This window comes from Triturus cristatus, chromosome 3_2, assembly GCF_964204655.1.
Source record: "Triturus cristatus chromosome 3_2, aTriCri1.1, whole genome shotgun sequence".
Taxonomy (NCBI): domain Eukaryota; kingdom Metazoa; phylum Chordata; class Amphibia; order Caudata; family Salamandridae; genus Triturus; species Triturus cristatus.
The window spans coordinates 58,042,717-58,067,486 of record NC_140584.1 but is presented as its reverse complement, the minus strand read 5'-3'; the positions used below and the strand labels follow the sequence as shown (position 1 = coordinate 58,067,486).

Genomic DNA, 24,770 nt, shown 5'->3' with positions numbered 1-24,770 from the left:
AGTCGCTGCAGCTGGTAAATCCTTACATTCTCGAACCAACACGGTTTCAAGTTCATTTATGTACAATGTAAAGAGGAACGGGGCAAGGATACACCCTTGTTTGACACCTCTCATCACATTAAAGTGCTTAGTGCATTCTCCCCCCCCTCCCGTAGCGAACCCTCGGCCCTAGCCCCCCCCCCCCCACGAGTACAGCTGCCTTAAAAATGTAATTATTAAAATGTCTACAACCATCCCCATTAAAACCGACCACAGCTTATCGTGGATGACGCAGTCAAAAGATGCTGTTAAATCAATAGAAGTCAGGTATAACCTTTCCTTTTTAGCCTTGGTATATTTGTCAAGTAGAATATGCAAATTTAGGCCCTGTTCTATTGTATTCAACAAATCAATGAGAGGGGGGACTAGGAGCAGTTAGAAAGAGATCCTGAACCAATGCTCCTAAAAGTCATACATTATTCCAACGGATGGTTACAGTTCCTACAGAATGGAGGGGGAGATTACAGCCAGCAGATTAGCTGTAAATAGTGGGGAATGTCTCCAAGGATCGAGTGAGTGTGCAGAGTAAGGAAAAAGTACTCCTTAATGTGGTATATAGTGCCCTCACACACCCTTGCGGATGTATAGCATCATCATTGGGCCAGGTTGCTCCTCGTGGGGGTGGCGCTGCAGTCCCTCACGGGCCTAGCGCGAAACATGTAGACCTTTTTCACATTCACTTTTGTTAATACACAACAGGGGTTGAGAGAAGTGGGACTCTATTTGGTCTTGTTTCCCCTCTCATAGCAGCATTACCGTGCATCTCCATGAACTTTTTAGTCTGTACCAGGGACCTTTTTGATTAAATATTTTTAGGTCCCTGTCTCATTTTAAACCTGCACTCACCAGCACTCCCCTACCCACACACCCTCACTCACAAATGCGGCAACTCCTTAAAAGAACTCCGCCAGAGAGCCCCTAACCAAGGGCCCGTGAGGGACTGCAGCGCCACCCCCACGAGGAGCAACCTTGCCCAATGATGATGCTATACATCCGCAAGGGTGTGTGAGGGCACTATATACCACATTAAGGAGTACCTTTTCCTTACTCTGCACACTCACTCGATCCTTGGAGGCATTCCCCACTATTTACAGCTTATCTGCTGGCTGTAATCTCCCCCTCCATCCTGTTCTATTGTACCCACGCCCTTTCGAAAACCATACTGTAAATCGCTTAAAATTGATTGTTCTTCCGCCCATAACTGTAGCCTATCTAGCAGGACTCTTCCCACGATCTTGACTGTGGAGTCCAACAAGGAGATAGGGAGCTAGCAGGCTGGGTCTGCCCTAGCCCCCTTTTTAAAAATGGGCACTATTATTGAGTCGATAAAAACCTTGAACATGCGTTAAAAACCTGCGTTAAAAGTGGCCCCAATAATGCTATATTCGATTTTAAAAGATCTACGGGGATACCATCGGGTCCTGCTACCTCCCCCCCCACCCCCCACCACCCTCCCGACTCAAATTAATGGCTGTAGTGACCTCATCAAGGGAGAAATGTTGAGGTCTGCTTGAAATCTGCCGCCGTCGCTAAGATAACCTGTTCTGCTAACAGTGGATTTTTATATAGCTTAGCGAAATGTAATATCCAGTCTCGTTCTGCTATAGCGATCTCTATGGTAGCTTTCTCGCTCTCAGTCAAAAACGGGGCGTTAAACTCCTTCCAAAAGGCAGAGGAAGGCGTTGCCTTCTCTGGTTGGTCGAAGCATCATGTAAGGCTTGCCAAGCTTCCTCTTTTAGGGTGCTCTTTCTAACCTTTATTGCCCTCTTGTATTCATTTCTTGCCTTTCTGATGTTTTCCTGACTTTTCACTGTGGAATGAATGGTATTTTTGAGGTTGGAATAAGCCTTGGTACAATTGTTATCAAACCACCCTCGTTTATTTTTTCTAATCTTTTTTGCTTTTACATTTAGTGTTTCTTTAACACATTTTGAGATAGCAGAAAAGTGGTCTACAATTTCTTGATTTGTTGAACTCTCATTTAAGCAAATTAGGAACATTTCTTTACAGTTAGTCACAACTTTACCAGTAAATGCCTCTGGATCCACATTTACCCATTTGAGTGCATAACCATTTTGTCTGTTCAAGATGATGTTATCCACAAAGTTGGTAGAATTTTCTCTAGCCTTGATGACATTTTCTACCATCAAATCGATACTTATTGGAAAATGGTCGCTTAATGCTATCTCATGCGTAGTAAAATCCATAATGCGTGTAGAATATCTGCTTGATACTAGTACAAAATCAATAGTTGAAAAGGTACCTTGGCCATTAAATGTGGGTTGGAAGGGGACCTCAGGAGAACATAAATTGTTAGCAAAACCTATATCTTGTGAGAACATAATGTCATTTAGGAGGTCACCAAACAATGTATGGGGGAAATGTGGAAGGCTAGGCCCCTTTTCATATGTTATACCGCACACCCCTTTATCGGCATGCCGGTATAAGGAAGAGTTAAAATCACTGCCCCAGATCAAACAAATCTCTTTAGATGAACATGATTGTAAGTTGTGCATTTCCCCTCTCACCTGTCTCAAGATTCCCTCTATCGATCCAGGTGCAGCATTATTATAAAAGTTCAATACAACTATACAAGATATGAAGGCTAATAATTTGATAATGATGGTCTGAAACATTTAGGACAATTTTTCCTATATTTAGATAGTTTGAAATATATGTGCACAGACCTCCTTTGGCTCTCCTGTGTGGTGATGAAACTGCCGGGGTAAAAGGGGTTTTATAACCAGTGATATGAATGAGCTCTTCCACCCAGGTTTCTTGAAAGCTAAGTATGTCGAACTTTTTCACACAGTCATACCACAGGGTATTCGTTACTTTAGATTTTAATCCAGGCACATTCCAAAAAATAAACTGACACATGTTTTTACTTCCTATACTTTCGTTGTTCGCCCCGTCTATGTCCCGCTCCTTTGATATATTACCCGGTAGCGTGATGATGGGTGGAACAAACGCAACCGGAGTAATCCGGGCTATATCGTTGTTACTCTTTACATTCGTTATTATAACATTGACTTGTGGTGGGATGGTATTGTTACTTGCTTGAATCGTCATTAGTCCACCTTTGGAAAGTGTCTTCTCTATACTGGGAGTATCACTCCTTGTTTGGTCAACCTTTTGTTGTCAATCCACTGACTCAAGATTTAATAATGCATCAAAACGATTATACATGGGGAGATTAAACCTTGGCCTATTGTGCGTGGATTGTGGTGGCCTATTTATAGGGGCAGTGTAAGTTGTCGGCTGATAAAAGTAGCCTAATGGTACTAAGTTGACACCTTTTGTCCAATTCTACTCAGAATCGATTGTACCAAGAGGGAGGTTTTAAAAGTCAGCACTATACAGTCTCCCGGCAAATTCTTGCGTCCATTGCCCACCCAACTCACTCTCCTAGCCATCTTGAATTCTTCAAATAGCCTCTCTGTAAGGCCAGTTCTAACTCCAAGCAAATGTAATGACTTGTTCCTTGTTATCTCCCATGGTTCAGCTAGCCCTTTTTGGGGTGTGGGAACATTTGTTAAGACCACTACATAAGGTGTCGCAGCTGGAGGTAAATCCAGACGTGTTCAGTATCTCGTCCACATTGTCGTTCTGGTGGTCAGGAATATTTGGACCATTAGGGGCTTTTGAGGTCTTAGGCATTGTTGAAACCATGGGAGTAGTGGGTAAAAGGACCGCATGGTTAGTATTGGGAGTGTGTTGTGTGGGATTGTGTGATGTGAGTGATATTTCCTCATGGCGGCAGAGGGGCGGGCTGGATGGTAAGACTCCTCTGGATGTTTGTGTAAAGGTCGTGATTGCCCGTTTGTGTTATAATTGTCCCATGGCCTGGGAGCTGTGCATTTGCTAAACTTTTAGAAAATGTTTCCTCCAACAATCCAATTCTATGTATCAAACTACCGAAACTTTGCCTAAGGAAGATATCTAAGGCTTCCATATTGCTTCTTAGCTTTACCAACTCATTCTGTGTGCTTATATTAGCGCTATCTGCCGACTTCTCCCTTTAACTAGATTTTTCCTTGAGGGTTGTTTATCCTTCTTAGTGAACTTTTTTTGAGTTCTAGGGGGAATTTCCCTCACCACTGAGCCTGTTTTCCCTGAGATATGTGTCGGAGGGTCTGGATTTCTGTCTCGCTTTGTCGGCGGTTGTGGATCTGACTCATAGTCACTGCTCAATATATTATCTAATGCAGCCATTACCTCCTAAGGAACTCATAGCTACTCTCTCGGTGGGGCAGGCCCCTCACTTGATATGTTTACTAAAACTATATCCCCTCCAGAGCCTATAAGTCCTGGGTTTAAAGCCTCTTCCACTGTTCTAATCTGGCGCTCAATGGCGCCAACAGTTCCTGTTAGATAGTTAAGGAGGGTCTGGCGAGGATGAGCCCCCGAAAGGGGCTGCATTTTATTTGCTGTACTCAGTGTTTATCTCTTCCCCATAGTTCTATTTTAATTCGGAAAGTATGAGTTACTACCCTCAAACGAACTACTCCTTTTAAGGAGTTATCCAACCTTGCGGATTTTAGGCAGACTACTCGGTGAAAACAACTTGCCTATAATATGCTGAGTAACCGTGAGTTTACAAATAGGTTAACAAGCTCTATCGTAACTCTGGGAGCACAACTTATTTCACAGTCGCAGTACCTTTTGGAGCAAATATCAGGGCCGAGGCCCAGTCCAGTCTATGCCGGGCTAAGACGGGCCCGTCTTGGCCCGCGCCGGGCACGTCCCGCGCTGCAGGATCTGCTCCTGGTTCAAGTAGTCTCCTCCCTCCTTCAGGGGCCGTCGGCAAAGTGCGTTGTGCAGGGCAGGGGTCCGGGGACAATATGCTGGTGCCTCGCGAATTTCGGAGCGGTCTCCCGTGCTGCGGGGCCTGCTCCTGGTTCAAGTAGTCTCCTCCCTCCTTCAGGGGCCATAGGCAAAGTGCGTTGTGCAGGGCAGGGGTCCGGGGACAAAGTGCTGGTGCCTCGCGAATTTCGGAGCGGTCTCCCGCGCTGCAGGACCTGCTCCTGGTTCAAGTAGTCTCCTCCCTTCCTCAGGGGCCGTCGGCAAAGTGCGTTGGGCAGGGGTCCGGGGACAAGGTGCTGGTGCCTCGCGAATTTCGGAGCGGTATCATCTAAACGCAGAGAGTTTCATTTGCAGCTTGACTAAAAAACAAGAAAACAAACTTATGCCTCACTATTTCCAGACATCAAGCCAGAGGTGGACATGGGCTTCGCTCTTGTGACCCAGTTCCAATAAAGCTATTTCGCAACAGCACAAACTACCACTTCCCTGGTCTCTGTGCATAAATGTCTGAGCACCTGGAGGGAATGTCCACTGCCAAGCGGTCTACATATCAGGATGATCCAGAAATGCCTAGGCCAGGCGTAACCAGGATAAATGAAAATAAAATGTGAAAGGGTCTCTTCTGTCAACTGGCATACCGGGCAGATTGTGCTGCTAATAGCATTGATCTTCCATTTGGCACAAAAGGAAAGCAGAGGTAGAGTGCCGTATCTTAACTTTAGAATTAACCTTCTGGCAGCTGGGACAATCGGGTAATCAAGAAAGGGTTTAAATTCTACCCGAGACTTGATGTCTATAAAAATACTGGAAAGGGAGCCATAATTAATAGTTCTTATTTCCGGTTTCCATTTTTTCCCCATGAAGGTTTCCTTAAGAACACCCCTCGTGAGATGGGTTGAATGAGGTTCACTGGGCCAGGAGTCCCCCAGACCTAGCTCGCGATGTGTATGTTTTATATACTTCATCCACCTAATCTTGTGGGATTTGTTTAATTTCACAATCTCTAAGAAGGCTTTGTTGAAGCTATCAAGGGCCACAGTCATATTAAGTCTTAGCCAATACCACAATGGCCTTAGAAGCGCTCTGGTAGCTATGAGTAGAACTCCCAAATCATGTCGTAGGGCTAGCAAAGATGTACTCGTAGGGCGAGCCACCAGTGCTCTAAGAACGTTATTTTACGCTGAGCTAAGTTTAGTTAGACATGTGTGACCCCAGAGCTCCGCCCCACATAGTGCGCGACCCTCAGCCTTTGCTCTATAGATTTTTAGGGCAAGGGAAAAGTGCCTACATTCAGAGGATCTGTAAAGCCTTATGATTGCTGCAGTTTGTTGTGTGAATTTCAAAGAGCTCCTGTCCACCTGGCAAGACCAAGACATATCTTTGGATAATGTTAAACTCATTTACTCTACTCAAGGGTCTTCCCTCTAACATGATGGAACTTCCATAAGACCTATGTGGGCTAATGCCCATTAATTTTATTGTTTGGTGATTGATTACCAACCCACGGTCACTGCAGAAAGACAGGAATCTATCTACCAAGATTTGTAGGCCTGCTGGGGTCTTAGATACAAGTAAAGTGTCATCTGGAAACAATGACAAACGTATCTTACTACCAGTCAGCCTAGAAAAGTTATTTTCGCAGTTTTAAAGGTGAGCAACAACATTGTTTAGATCTAAAGAAAACAATGTGGGTGCCAGAACACATCGCTAGCAGACACCTTTGTGCATATCAATCTTCTCAGTTAGTTCGTCCCCAGTACCCCACCAGACTTGGGCATACGTATCCTTATCAAGTCGAATAAGTATATCCAACAAGACTAACGGGATCTTATTATTGTTCTTCAATGTCTCCAATAGTTTAGAATGGAGGACTACGTCAAACGCGGATTTGAGGTTCACAAACACCAGGTACAAGTGGGATTTTTAAAGTAGAAGTTTTCCAGTAGATGGTCGTAAACCAGAAAATCTGATCAACTGTACTAACCTGGCTTCTGAAGCCCGCTTGAATATGCCCCAATGCACCATGTTCCTCTATACAATGGTCGAGATGATGTAATATCTGTCTGTCAAATACTTTTTGGGTCACATCAATCAGACTAATAGGTCTAAAATTAAGAGGGGAATCCCTTGGACCCTTTTTGTGTACAGGAGGAATTCAGCAGCTTTCCAACTAGGGGGGGATGGCCATCCCTTTTACAATTCAGTTTCTTAGCATGTTCATATAGGCAGTCCAGTTGTTTGGATCAGAAAGAAAGATCACCAGGTACCCCATTGGGCCCAGCGGCTTTACCTACCCCCACAGCCTTTATGGGCGGCAGGGTATCTTTAAGTTCAATAATTAAATCACATTGTTGTGTCTGATCTAAAGTTTTTAATATATTTGTTCCAAGGCATCTAGCTTTGTAGTTGTGTAAAGGTCCGAATAAATGCTTGTGCCACACATCAGGGTGGATATTATAAGCTAGACGTTCAGTGGCACTATGCTCATTATTGGCTACAAGCTGACAAAACTTTCTAGTGTCGTTATGGGTTGCGGCCTCATATATATCATACCAAACCTTAATATCCCAATCTTGATGGGCCTTAAACTGAGCCACTCTATACAGTTTTGTACAAACTCTAAATGTCAACCGCCTCACCACCCATTAGGGCCTGCCTCAGTTTGGATTTTGCCATACTACAGTCTTTGTTAAACCATGTTTGATTATGTTTGATTTTCCTATGTGTATTAGTGGTCTGTAGTGTAAAGCATTCCCTCATGATATCATATATATTTTCTAAGACCAATGCCAGGGCATCATAGTTAGCCTGTTGTGAGCAAACGGAGTGGGTAAGATCTGTAAGAGCACTATGCCTGGCCACATTCATTTTGTCTATTAGAACAGGCATAGCGGCAACAATCTGCAATTTCAATCTTCGCCCATAATTAGAAGGGATTAAATCCACTATACATGAAAAAGGAATGCTTACAAAATGCCTGAATATATTATTCAATGTGTAGTGCAGGGCATTATTATCGCTATCTTCTCTAGATTTAACTTATGTCTATAACAAAATTCTAGAGGGGAAGATCAATTACCGCATATCAGCTGGTAAGATCACTTAGATCTGCCAAACTATAACTTCAGTAGGTGGCGAGTGTGTGCAGAGCTAAGAGAGGAGGACGCTCCTTCCCATTTTCGTCTGCAAAACTCAGGAAAGAACATACCATTTTGCAAAGAAAAATTTTGCTCGAATTTCAGAAAACGTTGAAAACCTTAATTTTCCATTAGGGTTAGACTGTCAGTTCTGTACCTTCACTTTACAACTGGAATACCTCTTCTGAGGCAGCTACCGCACTATATAAAGTGATCATTCACTCTTCCTTCCACAGGAAGGGCAGTTGGCAAATAAAGATGGCATTCGCACGGAAAAAATATGCCAGAGAGAGCAAAAAATGTTTCCTCATAGGAGATCAAAGACTGAAGGAAACCAGTTTAAAATAAATTCCGACTAGAAAAAAAGATGTTTCAGAGGTGTAAAACCCCACATGCGAGAGCCTGCTGAAGCAAGTCCAAAAAAACAAAAAAAAACACTGGCTCTGGCCAACTACCAATAAATGGCATTGTGGGAATGGTGCCTTCCGGCTCTATTTTAGTTCTCACTTAATGCAAGCCTATCAAGGCTACATTTTTACTTTCATGCAGACAATATTGAAAGGAGCGCTATATGACAGATGATGTAACCCTAGAAAATTATGGTAAACAAACAAGGTTTACACAGGAGCGACCCTGTGGGACCCGAAGGGTTGAGAGGCCTCTTTAAATATTAAGAGGATGGGGATACGTCCACCCTTGTAAACTTAATTCAACAATATAGTATCCCGCCAAGGGTTGTCGGGATTTTAGTGTATAATACACAGGACACGGACTGGAGGGGTAGGTCACCCCATGAGAATATGCTAGCTCCGCATGACTAGTGCAGGGAAGGAAAAAAATCCTTTTTTATATAGAACCCTCACACACTCTAGTAGTGTCATGCTTCATCATTAGGTTCACCCTAAATCCTAAAGGTCAGGGTGGGCTCAACTGTATTTCAGGGAGCACTTAAAGATATAGGGTGACCAGGGGGCTTAATTAAAGATTAAAAATCCCTCGTCTTCTCCTAGGTATCCCTTTATTAGTGGAGAGGGTGGGGAAAGCTAAAACAAAAGCTAAGGGGTAATGTGGACTTTTATTGTCCTACAACCCTATGTTTTTTTGACTGACATGTTTCAGCCCTATTCTAAGGCCTGACAAGGTCCGGGGCTTTCATCAGGGTATCAAATAAATATCTCCCAGGTAAATTGAGTCACAGATGTAAATTGCAGAGTAGTGTCATGCACTATTGTATGGGCAGTGTTAATATTTGCCCATCATTTGTCTTTCTGTTGTGTCACCCACAATTGATGGGTATCACATCCCAGGAGCGGGGGTGAGGCTCTTCAGCCGCACATTCGTCAAGGGTTACCCCGGCTATTTGCCTAGACCTACCCTTGTTTGCTCCCGGCTTTAGTGTGTGAGCGTTATATATTAAAAAGGATTTTTTTCCTTCCCCGCACTAGTCATGCGGAGCTAGCATATCCACACGGGATGGCCTACCACTCCAGTCCGTGTCCCGTGTATTATACACCACATTCCCTACAACCCTTGGCGGGATACTATATTGCTGAATGGACTCTAGAAATTTAAACATCTCATTCCAACATTTTAAATATTCAGGAAAAAATGGCATTTCTGATAGACTTCCATTGGGCATTTTTACTAAATTCTCAGTTTAAAGACATTCTACAATTTGAACTGTGGAAGAATGACTATGTATAAAGATGCTACAAGGTCGTCCGAAGCACCAGGGATCTATTCAAGCATTTTTGATGATCAATGAAAGTCCTTTGATGCAGGATCAACATTCCTGATATTATGCTTCAGACAATGTTGATGCCCCTCCATACAGACTGCTTTGTGCATTTACAGTTGCTCCATAACCAAGCACCAAAAAAACCTAAACAGTCATTCACACAATTATCAATATTTATCCGTCAACACCTAATTCAACAACCATGAACATGCAAAGTCAATAAATTATATAATCAAATGCAAACTCACAGACTTCCATTGTCTGCCCGTCACACTTAGCTGATCCTGCTTCATTGGTGGCAATACAGTAATAAACCCCTGTGTCTCCCTTAGCAACGGCTCCAAAAACCTGTGCATGAAGGAGAGAGTGAGAAGAGGGCAGGATAACCAATGAGGAGCCACCAAATGCACAGATAGCACTTTAGGTGTTGTAGTTGAAGATGGATATTTACCAGAGTGCCTGTCTTGGGATCCACTGTGAACGAAGAGTTCACATATTTCGGATTGGTCCGTGAGTCTTCCGGAAGTGGCTCACCATTCCAGTACCAACGGTACGTGGGATCCGGGAAGCCTTCATTCTCTCGACAGTGAAGAATGGCAGACTTGCCTACGGGAACTGCTTTGGGAACACTGCATTGGGGAATCACTGGTTTCACTGCAGAGGGAAAAGGAAAGTGGAAGGTAATCTAATGATTTTACAGCAACAATGCAAACTGGTATGAAAAAGCATGTGAAGCATATTTAATTTATTTTATTTTGGACGTTTTATATAGGGCGAACATGCCCTGTCCAGGTATCCGGGCGCTGTACAGAGAAGGAGACATGTTAAACAAGTGGACATGCATATAGTAAATCCTGTACATATAGCAAAAGGTTAGGTATACAAAATGAGAAAAGGAACAACAAGAAACAAAGTAGATATAAAACTCTGTAAAATAAAAATAAATTAATTGAGATAGAAAGTAACAAAACTGCATTGAGAATAGGCTTCCAGAGCTGCATACACGATATCAAAGTCAATTCTTGCCACCAATAAAACACTTTAGGCCTCAAAAGGCAAACGGAAAGTGGTATATAATTATCCATAAAATGCAGTGACACATTTCTCCATTAGCAAGTGCTACCTTTCTTTCCATGTGCAATAATAAAGCCTGAAATACAAAATATGTGATGGGTGTATGCTTGCAAAAGTATCATCCCCGTGGCAATTGCTCAAGTCTGCATTGCACTCCATTGCTTTTTTTGTCAAGTATAATACTCCATACAATACAGGGACCAGACATATTGAAATCAGCTTTCGTTCTGCTCTAAGTGGAGTGGAGCAGTCCAGCCCAACTGTCAACTGCCAATATTTCTCCTCTGGCACAGGGAAAAGGGCAGGAGTAGCCCATTTCCCAGGCAGGGCTGTTAAGACGCAACCTGAGGTCCCTGGTAGACTTTTACCTCTTCACATTGCCATGCACACAAATACATTTACACTTGCCACTTTATATGTACCAAATGACCACCACGAAACAAAACTAGTTACTTACCTGTAACAATAGTTTTGTAGCACAGACTCTTCTAGATTAACATACTGTGCATATTCCATCATCTAGTGGTTGGAGTTGGAAAGTGCTTTTCTTTTTTCTTTTTTTAGGTCTCGCCTGAGCCAGCGCATGCGCTGCTCTGGCGAGACATTTAGTGAGTGGGCTTTAAAAAGCCGACCACAGCTTTTTGTATGGCCTAGAGCGTGCGGTTACGTGCACAGTTACGAACAGAGGCGCCATCTGGCTTACCGCTCTCATCATGCCCTCAGCGCATCGCTCGCGGGAACCCTTACACTCGCGGCTGCTTTCCCTTTCCACTCAGTGCTTTTTTTATTTCATTTTAGCGCACACGCGCACACAACTCCCGGGGTTGTTGCCCTTAGACCTTTGTTCCTTTGGGCGTCCTCTTCCCAACCTCTGCCCCTGCTCCTACCCTGACTGAAACACTATTGTTGAGCGCTGCTCCGAGCTGACTTCGTGCGGCTGCTTTCACTTTCCACTCGCGTGCTTTTTGTTAAAAATAACATTTTAGCGCGCGCACACAACTCCCGGGCTTGTTGCCCTTAGACCTTTATTCTTTTGGGCGTCCTCTTCCCCACCTCTGCCCCTGCTTATACCCTGACTGAAACACTATTGTTGAGTGCTGCTCCGAGCTGACTTTGTGCGGGCGGGTGTCCTCGGCAGTCAATAAAGGCAGCTTCGCAGACGCCGTGTTATCCACCGCTAGATTAAACTCGGCTCACTTAGACATAATTCCTATGGCTACTGCTTTACGAAGATGCAGACACATGCCTATTATCACAGACCCGAGGCGTTAACCCAGCACGCATCCCTTCCACCGGGGTCGCGCCCTGCTTTACAGAAGCTTCCAGGCGATGACCGACGGCTCGTGATAACACATTCTACATGTCATCACCACACAATCATCCTTCTGCGGCACCTTTTGATTTATGGACCATACGCCTGCAGCGGGTTGCTTCTGCGAAGGACACTGCAGCAGAATATTCTGCCCTTTGCAAAGAAGCACATCCTCCCTTCCCTGTGAGTGCCGTAGAAAGCATAGAAAGCGTCTTCAGAGAAGTATGTAAAGTGTGTAAAAAAAGTGCAATTTAAAATATTCATCTCACCTTCTCACCTTCAGCATCCCCCCTCCCTCTTACCACAATCTTTAGTGTTTTTTTCCTCTACTGGGGATCACTGGGATGTGTTCACCGCTGGCAACTTTTTTGAACGTTTTGCTTATAAAATTGAAACTTATTTATGTTTTTTTTTGTTACAGAAAACTGCCCTTTATACGCACTCCAACTTTAAAGGTGTCTCCGCTTGTTTCAGTTTAAATTGCAGCTCTGCGGCTGATTAGAGCTGTGCTGCTTGAAACAAAATTACTGCAATAGCTGATGCACCCTGTGATCTTGTATATTTTCCATTTAAAAAAAAAAAATGTGTTTGGGTAAACAGTATTTATACGGATTAGTGCACAGCAGGTTCAGGAAAGTGACACCATCTTGAAAATATCTATGGGGAAGTTAGTTTAAGCTTGTGGTATTCTTACGGCATGGATAGATGGCTGCTTCCCGGGGGAACTATGAAATAGCACTCTACTCTAGACGGGGTGTGCGCAGACTCACCGGCCCGACACTCCATTCGGTACAGCTGTGGCACATCGCCCAGAAGAAGCTCGGATGGTCCGGAGTCCTCACGATGGCCACGCCACTGTGGGCCTCAGAAGCGTTGGGAAATCTGCGGCGCACCAAAGGGTTCCGCAATTGGGATCTGATCGGCATCTCTCAAATTAAAGACATCTGGGGACCTGCCGGGATCCGTACGTTCGCCCAAATGCAGGACGCATACGAGCTGGCAGATGCCGAATATTTTAGATACTTGCAGGTGCGTCACTCCTTACAGGCGAATATCCCACCGGAGGTCAAACTGCCACCAGCCTCCCCGCTCGAAGATAGATTGCTGGATGGACTCCTCGCGGAACACGCCATATCCCTCACTTACAAAAAACTTATTAATAACCCCCCAGATTTGCTTCTTCCCCTTAAAGAAAAGTGGGTCGCTGAAGGGTTAGAGATAGATGACGAGGAGTGGCTGCATGCTTTGGCTTCTCCACGTGAGGTCGCGATATCGGCCCGACTGCGGCTGATCCAATTGAAGATCCTACACAGAGTCTACATCTCTTGCACGAGATTACATATGATGGGTAGGGCGGACACAACGCTATGTAGGAGGGGGTGTGGAGGCGATGGAACCTTTTTTCACGTGCTGTGGGACTGCCCGAAGATTCAGAGGTACTGGAGGAGGGTGGTGCGGAATATGGAGGAGGTGTGGGAGGTGGAGATTCGCCCGGAGGCCAAGAGGTGCCTCCTCAATATATGGGAACCAACTGACCTGCCGCCAAAAGGGAGGCTCTGGGTGACACTTGAGCAAATGATAGCAAAGAGGAACATAGCCAGGCTCTGGGGCAGCGCTGTTCCGCCGAGGCTGTCAGACTGGACCGGCGACATGGACTGGTGCATGCTGCAGGAAAGGACAGTATATGTGGCGAGAGGGTGCCCTCGCAAGTGGGTTGAGGTGTGGTCCAAGTGGAATGATTTTAGGGGGGGCATTTGCGAGCCTCCTTCCATTGTGCAGGAAGAACCCGGAGATGTCTAGACACCTGCCATTGCTGCTTGGGGCGCTGGGAGGGGGGGGGGGGGGGGAGGGTTGCTGGCCCGAGCCAAGGGCACATACGATAGCGCAGTGTTGACCGGTGTTTCAGGGGTTGGGGGGGGGGGGGGGAGTTGGACTGTTCGGCACCTTATGCCTCCTAGGACATCATGCCTTTAATTCGTGGTTGTTCGATATGAAACTGAGACCTGCAACATTCTTCTCTACCTCTCGGTACGCTTGCATTCCTCAACGCCGCCGTACCTCCGGGTTGACGGCACAGGGCTGTGTGATCCGACATAATTGCAAATGTGTCCTCCGCTGCCGGCCCGCAGGGTTGTAGGCGCTCTGCTGTGTACAATAAATAAAGGTCTTTTTAAAAAAAAAAAAAAAAAAAAAAAGCTTGTGGTATTCACCACGTGTTAGCAAGATCAGTCAGGCAAACATGTTTCCAAGCCAATCTCCTCTTTCAGTCTCTTTAACGGTTTAGTAAAATGAGCCCATTGTCCATGGACTGCTTCACTCTCATGAGGCCTTTGTTTTATGTTACTAAATCACATCAGATTACATTCTCTGTGTTCGTTCCGCATACCTCTCCTGCCAGAATTATGTTGGACCCGCAATCGGTCGTTTTTTGTGCTGTAGAATAGTTTTTTGTTGTTTAATAGAATAACACAGTACACAGGTGCCCATCAAAATGTTAGAAATGACGGGCATTCGGAGATGGAGCAAGATTATCACAGTAGTAAATTTATTCTTACGTGTACGCAAACACTGTATACATGTGATTGTGGAGCCGGCACTGTGGCAGCTGTTTACGTGCTGCGCATGGAGAGCGTTTGTTGAAAAACTTAGCCTGTAGTCTTTCTGTTGAAAGTGTTTGATTAAAATTGGTTTTACTAGCAGAAAGATATTAAGTGTCAGACACTTGCAAAGAAGTGCGCTGCAGCTGCCTTTGAAGAGCCTCAGTTACTAAACGCAGAGCCCTTTAACTACCTACAGTAACTTCTGAAGATGTCCATGCGGTGTCATCCCAAAATGTGCCGACTTGGCGGAGCGCTAGCCTCTTTTGCAAACCCTGCAGCACTTCTCCTTTCATACCAGCGAAAAATCCCCGAATATTTGGCTTCTCTTTGTATGCAGCAGCATGTTGTATAATTAATGAGAAAAACTCACCCTCGCCGGCTTCATTTAACCGGCTGTGAATGATGTCCTATCTGCTTTGATCCCCTGAGCAGTGTTTCTGCGTCTGTTAGATACTGCACTATTTGCCAAGCTGTTGGATAAAGGTATTTCTTTCATGAACCGCCATTTTACTCTCGCTGTAAGCGTACCCGGCCCCTGTAGACCGGCCCTTTCTAGAAGGGGCGGAAGCCATTTTGAAACGTCTTTCAAGGGGTCAGGTAAGGTTGATGCTTCGTTGGTGGATCCTGAAGAATGAAATATCTCACTAGCTCTTTGGCATCAAATGCCTCACCCGCTTAGTCAGTTTTCTTCCTTTGAGAACCATGCCAAGGTCTGCCGGGAAGATGGTATTTTAGCCATATCATTGGTCCATGAGAATGCAGCAAAGACCGTCATTTAAGTCCCAGTCAGATCCAGAGACCTGTTTGCGCACATGTGAGTTCTTGGTTGTGAGAGGGATTGGTTGTTGCCGTGGCTCATCTTCCAAGAGTCATCACAGAATTGACCGGAGTTTGTGTCGGAGGCGTTGCATTGAACAACCACTGTTATCGGATCTCACTTATAAGGTGCCACCACATTATAAACAAGCATTGGCATAGCCAATAGGTCTCGCCTTTGGGACCTTATAACTGTTTAGCCATGCAACAGTTAATGTTGTTGCAGTAAGGATATTGTGCTGCATAACTAAATACTTATAAGGTCCCAAAAGCGAGACCTATTGGCTATGCCAATGCTTGTATTTTCTTTCTGTTGGATGGTTGTGAAACCCGATCCCTGTGGTCAAGCTACAACCCCCTTTGTGTGTGAGCAAGCTATCAGAATATGTGTTCCCCCTTTTGCTTTGAGATTGTGTTTGATTGTTTAATAAGTCGAATATTGCTTGTATGAGAGCTGAGAGTGCAGGGACACTAATTAACCCTTAAAAGGCGATTTATTAATATAAATGTTTTTATATATATATATTTATATACACTCATATATATATATATATATATTCACTTAAAAAAACCATAGGTTTCACACATGTTATAGTTAGCTGGACATTTCCCTCGTAAAAAACCAATGAAATTCCCCCGTTATAGTTAGTTGAGATAACTATAACTCGCGCAACCGCCACTCTATCACAAGGATGATGTCATCAGTGATGTCATGAGTGATGCCACTGACCATGTCATGAGTGATGCAATATGTGACGTCATGAGCAGAGGATTGCGGGCGCGCGAGTTATAGTTATCTCAACTAACTATACCGGGGGAATTTCATTGTTTTTTTACGAGGGAAATGTCCAGCTAACTATAACATGTGTGAAATCTATGGTTTTTTAAGTGAATTTGCAAGGTTTTTTAAATGCTAATTCCTAACTATAACGTGTGTGAAACCTATGGTTTTTTAAGTGAATTTGTACAGTTTTTTAAATGCTAAGTTATGTATTTATTACGCTCTGTGGGCGCACGGTGCGCTTTGCGCACCGAGCACCCACGAAGCATTGTCCGTGCCGTGCGCGCACAGTACGCGCACCCCTCGTTTTTTCGAAAAAAATAAAATAAATGTTTTCACCCTTGGGGGTCCTTCAGTGACCCCCTGACAAAGGCTAGGGGGTCAGGAACTGTCCACCCTGCCCCCTTTTCACATTCTCCACCTTTGTTTTTCACTGCCTCAGACTGCGAGAGACAAAATGGCGGCCGACACTTCCTGATTTCGACCGACTGGAATGTTTACTGTCATGTAACCACCAATCAGAATTACGCTCGCGCACGTCAGCGTGCGCGTACGGTATGCTTACCGTACGCGCACGGTGCACGCTTATAGATATATATGTACTTTTAAATGAAATTTTCTCAGGAACTACTGAACAGATTGACTCCAGATATTCAAAAGGCACATCCCTGACCTGAGGACTTTCTCTTTGCCAAATTTCAAATAATTCTGTTCAGCCATTCGGGCTGTACCTTGGACTAAAGGTCCCTATGGAAAAATGCATAGGGAAAATGTTTTTTGGGACCCCCCTTTTTTCTCGGCCCCCGCTTGACTAATCAACCGGAGACTTTCAGGGTCGGAGCGGAGCGGAGCGCCCCACCTATTTTGATAAATTCGCGAGGATTCGTCAACCGGCGCCAAAGTTATTCAAAATAGAATTTTCAGATTTCCTATGGAAACATGCTCCTAACTATAACTATCTACTGGCGACCGCCAGTAGATAATATATATATATATATATACCTCATTTATATCTGTATGTATGAGTGAGTGTATAGGTGAATGAATGGATGTGTGTAGACCTATAAATTAGAGAGTGGATATGCACTAACTGGTATTGGTGTGTTCACGGTTTCAAAAATTATAGTCTGTATTTTAGACTGGGTGTATCAAGTCTTATATTAGGGTCTGTTCAGGTGCATCTGATTTTCACGTGGATGATGTCATCAGTGATGTAATTTGAGATGTCATCAGTGATGTCACTGACCAGGTCATGAGTGATGTAATATGTGACATCATCAGCACTGCATTGCAGGGGCGCGAGTTATAGTTAGCTCAACTAACTGTACCAGGCAAATTTCTCTGGTTTTATATGAGTCAAATGTCCACTAACTATAACGTCCCTGAAACCTATGGTTTTATCGGGGAATTTCTAAGGTTTTTTTAAATGATAATTCCTAACTATAACGTCCCTGAAACCTATGGTCTTATCAGTGAATTTCTAAGGTTTTTTAAATGCTGATTTCTAACTATGACGTGCCTGAAACCTATGTTTTTTTCAGTGAATTTCAAAGGTTTTTTAAATGCTAATTTCTATTTATAACGTTCATTAAACCTATCTTTTTTTCTGTGTTTTTTAATTATCATCCCATTCTCAACTTGGTGAAAACTGCAAATCTCACCACTCTTCTATCAATACCTTACACCAATAAAATCGCCACAAACAAGAGCCACATCTAACGCTAATGAAATGCACAGTAGGCGTTCCCGTGCAAAAAAAACACGAAAACACCACATCCCCATATAACGACCAGCCAAATCTGCAATGCGATCCAAAAAGCAGGCGATAAGCCGAGTTAGCAGTAACAAATAAACATCAACCTTTAACTGGTGTAAGGAGGTCGACTATCTACTCCGTTATTTTGACCCAACTCACAGCCACATCTAAAGACCAACACGTGATTCAGCTACTGATCATGCAGCTCCGACACCCAACAACGCCACAACACCCAGCCGCAGCTCCACCACCACCACCAGAACCTCCCCCCCGGACCACCCCCCCTACTACCACCGAGGCAGCACAAAACAGAACAACGGACCATCCCAAAACGCCATGCTCCTCAGCCACACAATAGCTGAATTTTGGGAGATGAGCAACCAACTATATATGAAGGAGGCAAGTCACCCATCACTGATAAAGCACACAATGCCAAGTGTAACGCTCATGTGCTGCACAGACCTCACTATGCAAAACACAAACCTCTCCATGTGGAGATATACTATTGATACTTGTAGAGTAGTGCACAGTGGACGCAACCATGTTACCTCAGGCAGTGGGGAAGATCACGGTCATGTAGCTGTGTTGTTCCCCCCTGGAAGCGGAGTTGGCTGCTCCAACGTACGCCACTCCAGCGTAGGAGTATGAATAAATAGACCAGGCCCTAGGCGTGGTTCACTTGTGGGAAGAACAACGGGTCTATCAGAACGGCAGCCCTCACCCTGGCACGTGGCAGCCGCCATAACCGCGGGCCTCCTCGACACAGGGCCCCTGCGAACCCAGCGGCACAGCACCGCAGACTTATGTCTGTACCGACTACTGCCTTCGATCTACACTGCGGACAGCAGCGCTCACAATTCAGATGCAGTGGCGATTGCAGATGACGCAGTCCAGTTCGCAAGACACGTTGCTCCCAGTGCAGCCCGCCCAGACCACGCATCATCGCAGGGTGCGCACACGCTGTGTGCTTCAGGTGCTACTAACTCACTGCACCATAAGTCATCGCCATGTGGCCTTATCAACGCAGAATTCATTAGACAAAACACATTGCTCCCAGTGCGGTCTGCCGGGACCACGTCTCATCGCAGGGTGCGCACATGCTGAGTGCTCCAGGTGCCACTAACTGTGCAGCTCGAATCAACGCCACGTGGCTGTGCACCCATCCCGACCGCTGCCTCCGCCCTACACTGGAGTTACACGGTTCACAATTCAAGATTAGTAGCGACGCAACTTGTCTAAGAGACTATAATGGGTTAAGAAGACCAAATGCTCCCAATCTGTGCAGCTCAAGTCAACGTCACCTGCCTGTGGGCCTTTGCTGACCGCTGCCTCGGGCCTACACTGTGGAAGACCGGCGACACGTGGTGCCAACTAACCCAGTTCAACACAAGCCGATCCCACATGTGTAACTGTGTCCTGAGTCCTCAATGGCAGCGACCACAGCGCCAGACTCCCTTCGATCACCGAGGGGCATTTCCACATGGAAGACCGGCGACACGTGGTGCGACTGAACCTGTACTACGCAAGGTTTGCTTGGGTCACCAACGTATGCACGTGGCTGTGGACCCTAGCTCACCGCTACCTCTGCCCTACACTGTGGGCGACCGGCGACAAATGGTACCACTAACCATCTTCAACACAAGCCGATCCCACATGTGGAACTGTGTCCTGAGTCCTGAATGGCAGTGACCCCAATTTCTTGCCAGCGACCACAGCACCAGACTCCCTTCGATTAGTGTGGCGTATTTGCATATCGAAGTCATCAATGTGGAAAGTATTGCTGACGAAAAGATAACGCAAAGATCAATTTTACACAAACTGTTGATTTCCCTTTCCACGTCCAGTAATTTCCAAAGGAAGAGTGAACAGTTTTATGTCAGCAATGAGACATACCATCACTCGAAAATCACCCAAAAATACTTATAATTTAAAAAGAACAGAAGAATCGAAGTACAATAATGATTACAATACGGAGATTTTGAAGACGTGAAATGCAAATATGAACATACAATATGATGCACATAACTCAATTGCTGTTTCTCACTATGTCACGTCATATATTACCAACTCTGAGAACACAGAATTGAAAGAAATGTGGGAAGAAATTTCACAGGAGAAGACACTTAGGAAAAAAATGTACAGCTTCAGTTTGAAGATACTTTCACATCGAGAAATTGGTTCCTACCAAATGTTCGGATCGATAGACATCTGCAAGTTTATATTCAAAGTCAACAGGAACCATCTGGATAAGTCTAGGTTTTCATGCGGCACGAAATCGAGTTTTAATATAAATGTTATAAAACAAATTTGTGATGATATAGACTTACGTTTCTTTGCTAGTCAAGAGAACTGTACAGAAAATAACAGTTGGATATGACTAGGTGTTGATCAACAAATGGAAGATAATACTGTTGTGAAGTTTGAAAAAGAAATAAAGTTTAAAGTAGTTTTTGGTGAAAATCCCAACTATGTTTATATTTATTGCTGACATACTCATAAAATTCAAACTAGGAAAGTAGCTGTACTACCACTAACCCTGTTCAACACAAGCCGTTCCCACATGTGTAACTGTGTCCTGAATGGCAGTGACCCCAAGTCCGTGGCAGCAACCACAGCAGCATACTCTCTTTGATCAGTTAGACATATTTCCATATGCAGTGGCGGCGACACGTGGTGCCAATAAATCTGTTCAACACAAGCCGATCCCACATGTGTAACTGTGTCCTGAATGGCAGTGACCCCAATTCGTTACCACCACACTCCCTTTGATCAGTGAGGGGTATTTCTATATGCAACTACAGACTCCAGTAGGCAAGTAAGTATCACAGTCCTACACCCTACATATTATCCTTTTAGTATCCTTGCTTCAAGAACTTTTTTTTATATCAGTTATAGCTTTACTACAATGACCAAATTAATCTTCAAATGAAAACTAAAATGGAAAAGCAGTCTACACTGCAGGCAGTACAGCTAGCAATTCCATTTTTAAATGCTAATTTCTAACAACAAGATTGTACTCAGAAAATACAACACTTCGCCAGTGTATTCTATATTTATTTCATCTTGCCATCATACACCTACACTGCACTCATTAGGGCTCCCAATGGAAATTATTTCTTCATTCATTAACTACAGAGTCCACTAGGCAAGTAACTATTAAAGGCCTCAAATCTACATAATATCCTTTTAGTATCCTTTCTTCTTGAACATTTTTTATATCAGTTATACCTTTAGTACAATTACCAAATTAATTTTCAAGTACAAACGAACACTCAGCAGTCTACACTGCGGGCAGCAGACCTCGCAATTTGAATTTTGGACACGTGGTGCCAACTAACACTGTCTAACACCATCCGATCCCACCTGTGTAAATGAGTCCTGAGTCCTGAATGGCAGTGACCCCAAGTCCATGGTAGCCACCACAGCAGCAAACTCTCCTTGATCAGTTAGACATATTTCCATATGCAATGACCCAAAACTTCATGGCAGCGACCACACCACCACACTCCCTTCGATTAGTGAGGAGTATTTTCATATTGAAGGCTGGCGACATGTGGTGCCACTGAACCTGCACTACGCAGGCCGGTGAGGCCACCAACGTATGCACGTGGCTGTGGGCCCTTGCTCACCGCTACCTCTGGCCTACACTACGATCAGCAGGCCTCACAATTCAGATAGAGTGGTGATTCCACATGACGCAGTCCTATAGCCAAGACACATTGCTCCCAGTGCGGCCCGTCCGCACCAAGCGCGATCACAGGCTCATACACTCTCAATACTTCTGGTGCCACTAACCCTCTTTAACAGAAGCCGATCCCACATGTGTAACTGTGTCCTGAATGGCAGTGACCCCAAGTCAGCAATCACACAACATACTCCCTTCGATTTGTGAGGCATATTTCGATATGCAAGGCCGGCGCACGTAGTCCCACTAACCCTCTTTAACACAAACCGATCCCACATGTGTAACTGTGTCCTGAATCCTGAATGGCAGTCACCCCAACTTCGTGGCAGCGCCCACAGCACCAGACTCCCTTCACTCTTATTTGTTGTTCTTTTCTTTAAATATTTTTTTTTATATGTAAATCTATACATGTCTAAGACTCTTCTTTGTCCAACCGTACAGGGACACTTCTGGGCCCATGAAGGTTGTTGGGGGTATGATGGTAATGTGGGAAGAGGGTGCGTTACCTGCTGATGTGGGGAGAGGCAGCGTCAAAGGGTATCTATCACAGAAAGCACTCTGATATGTTTTCACAAATACCTCGGATAAAATGCCAGCTGACGGACTGAATCACAAAATGATTTTTCAATACTTATGTAGTGTGAGTTATGAACAGTTCGCACCCAGGCTCGCAGAGGGACAGCTGCGGCCCATCCACTCCACTCACAGACGCAGTACTACGAGCCGTCCGCGCCATTGTAGCTATCCCTGCCCTGTTCTGTCGTACGCCACGCCACTCGGTTTATGTTCCGACGATGGCCCCACATACCTACCTGTCGCAGGCGTACTCGCTGTTCCTGTGCAGGTCAGTGGTCTAGTTCGCAACACATCTCCCGCCTACTCCCTGAGGGCAGCTTTACCCACACACCACACCCGTCCGGCACATACGTCACAGGCCATGTGACCACGCAAATATAATAGATAGTCAACGTCACATCTTTTATTGCCGCTCCACTTGTCTCAACCATAAAGAGTCTTTCAAAACTTGCGCAGAAGGTTAGCCGCACTCTAATCTGTATAGCCCTCAGGGGCCTACCACCCCCTTGCACGGACTTCAGATGGACAGGGTTAGTGCCACCCGAAGCTCATATGGCCATCAGGGGCCTACAACCATGTGACACAAACTTAACTTCCACAGGCCTAGCGGCCCAAAAAGCTGATGTGGTCTCCGCCATTGATGACTCCGGACTCAGTGACATGTGAGAGATCTGCCGGGCCGAGGAGAAGATGATGTGGTCTCTGCCATTCATGACTCAGAAACATATCTGGGGTGAGTTTTGACGGGCACGTGTAGTGCCCACTGCTGCACATTCCGGTGGCACCAGGTAATTTTTTGCTCATGGATGCGCAGGGGCGGCAGTGTCTCTCTCTCTCTCCCCCCCTCTCTCTCTCTACCCTCTCTCTCTCTACCCCCTCTCTCTCTACCCCCTCTCTCTCTCATCCTTCTCCCTTCTATCTCTCCAACTCTCTTCATTCTCCCTTTCTCACTCCCTTTCTTTCCTTCCCTCTTTTTCTCTCTGGCTTTTTTTTTCCTTCTCTTTTTCTCTCTTCTTTGATATGCGCATTACACACGTCCTTATTTTGTGCTTTATTTTCCAGGCTCTGCTGTCCACATCCATGGTCCCCACAACAGTGCTCCACCTTGTTATTTTTTTTAATTTTTTTTTATACATTTTGTTAATTACTTTATCGTTGATATATGTTAATAAAAAAATTAAGTTTGAAAAAAAATGTATAACGTTGCTGGTTGTTTTCTTAACTGCTGTGTAACTCTTTCTTGTTCTTATTACTGTTATTTGATGAAGTCCACCATGGTCTTACATTTTAGAGGACTTATCGCGGGAATACTGGTGATGTCTGCAGTTTCCACCAACTTCTGAATAGTGTGCTAGATTTATCTCAATTTTACTTCCATTAAAGTGCTGATAATGAAATGCAGACTAGCCGCTCCCGTGTAAAAAGACACAAGGTGCACCTTTGCGATTGCGATGACATAGTTGCGGCACTCACAGTGTACACACAAAATCATTTACGAAACCTCATTGTATTTATATTGATTGGGAATCGGGCATCAGGTGCTGGATCTTGACGAGATACACTGCCCAGTTCGTATATTGTCCTGCACACGCAAAAAATCACATCACAACTTCCACTCCAACTGCAATGCGAAACAAATTCCGGCTATAAGCCAGGTTAGCTCCAGGGGTTTTACACCTGCTTTCTGATGGTGTTAAGCAGGACGACAACCTGCACCATGAAAGAGAACACAGCCAAGAGCCACACCAGAACACCCACAGGTGCCATAGAATAAATTAGCATGATACAGGGATACCCATGAGGGCCACAAGACTCTTCGGAACAACTCCAGGACCGCCAACGCCCCCCAAACCCGTATCTGAGCAAGTGTGTCACGGTGTTAGCATGATAGGCACCAGCCCTGCAACATCACAGTGTGCTATCACCTCAGCGTTGGCAGAGAGCCTGGACATGTAGCTACGCACGCATCCTCCTGCATGCACAACCGGCGTGTGCTGGTCCGGAGTACACAGGTCAGCACATGGGTGTGCCTATCCGACAACAGGAACAGAGTGTCTCGGACATCTCCGTGTACAAGAAGTGCGGTAAGTGTGTCTCTGTGTTCTGGTGTGGCCTGCCACAAGGGCCGCAGCAGTCGATGTTGTAAAGTGGCATGCACCACCTCCAAACAGCACTGTGATGGTGTGGTTGAAATGCAGCAGCACATGCGCAAATAGGCATTACAATGGTGTGCCGTACGAGTGCACGAGAAACAACAGCGCACCGTACAAAAGCGTGGGCGCTCGTGGTAGGGAGGAGCAGCTGTTTGCAACGTAACAGACAGTGAACTCGCCCATGTGCTGGGCATCTCATCCATGATGACCACGGTCGCAGACATCCCACAACACCAACGACCCGCCTTTGTACACATCCTCTATGAATGCAGCGTGGTTTTCACTTCTATGCTCGTT

General features: G+C 45.1%; 1 protein-coding gene across 1 annotated transcript in view; it reads right to left on the bottom strand.

Annotated features, from left to right (window-relative positions):
- JAM3 (junctional adhesion molecule 3) overlaps nt 1-24,770 on the bottom strand; it is a 363,931-nt gene that overhangs the window by 97,743 nt on the left and 241,418 nt on the right. The window contains exons 5-6 of the mRNA XM_085647234.1: nt 10,172-10,374; nt 9,969-10,068 (exon numbers count right to left, since the gene is read on the bottom strand). Coding sequence (XP_085503360.1) covers nt 9,969-10,068; nt 10,172-10,374 — 303 coding nt within the window. The remainder of the gene's footprint in view (nt 1-9,968; nt 10,069-10,171; nt 10,375-24,770) is intronic.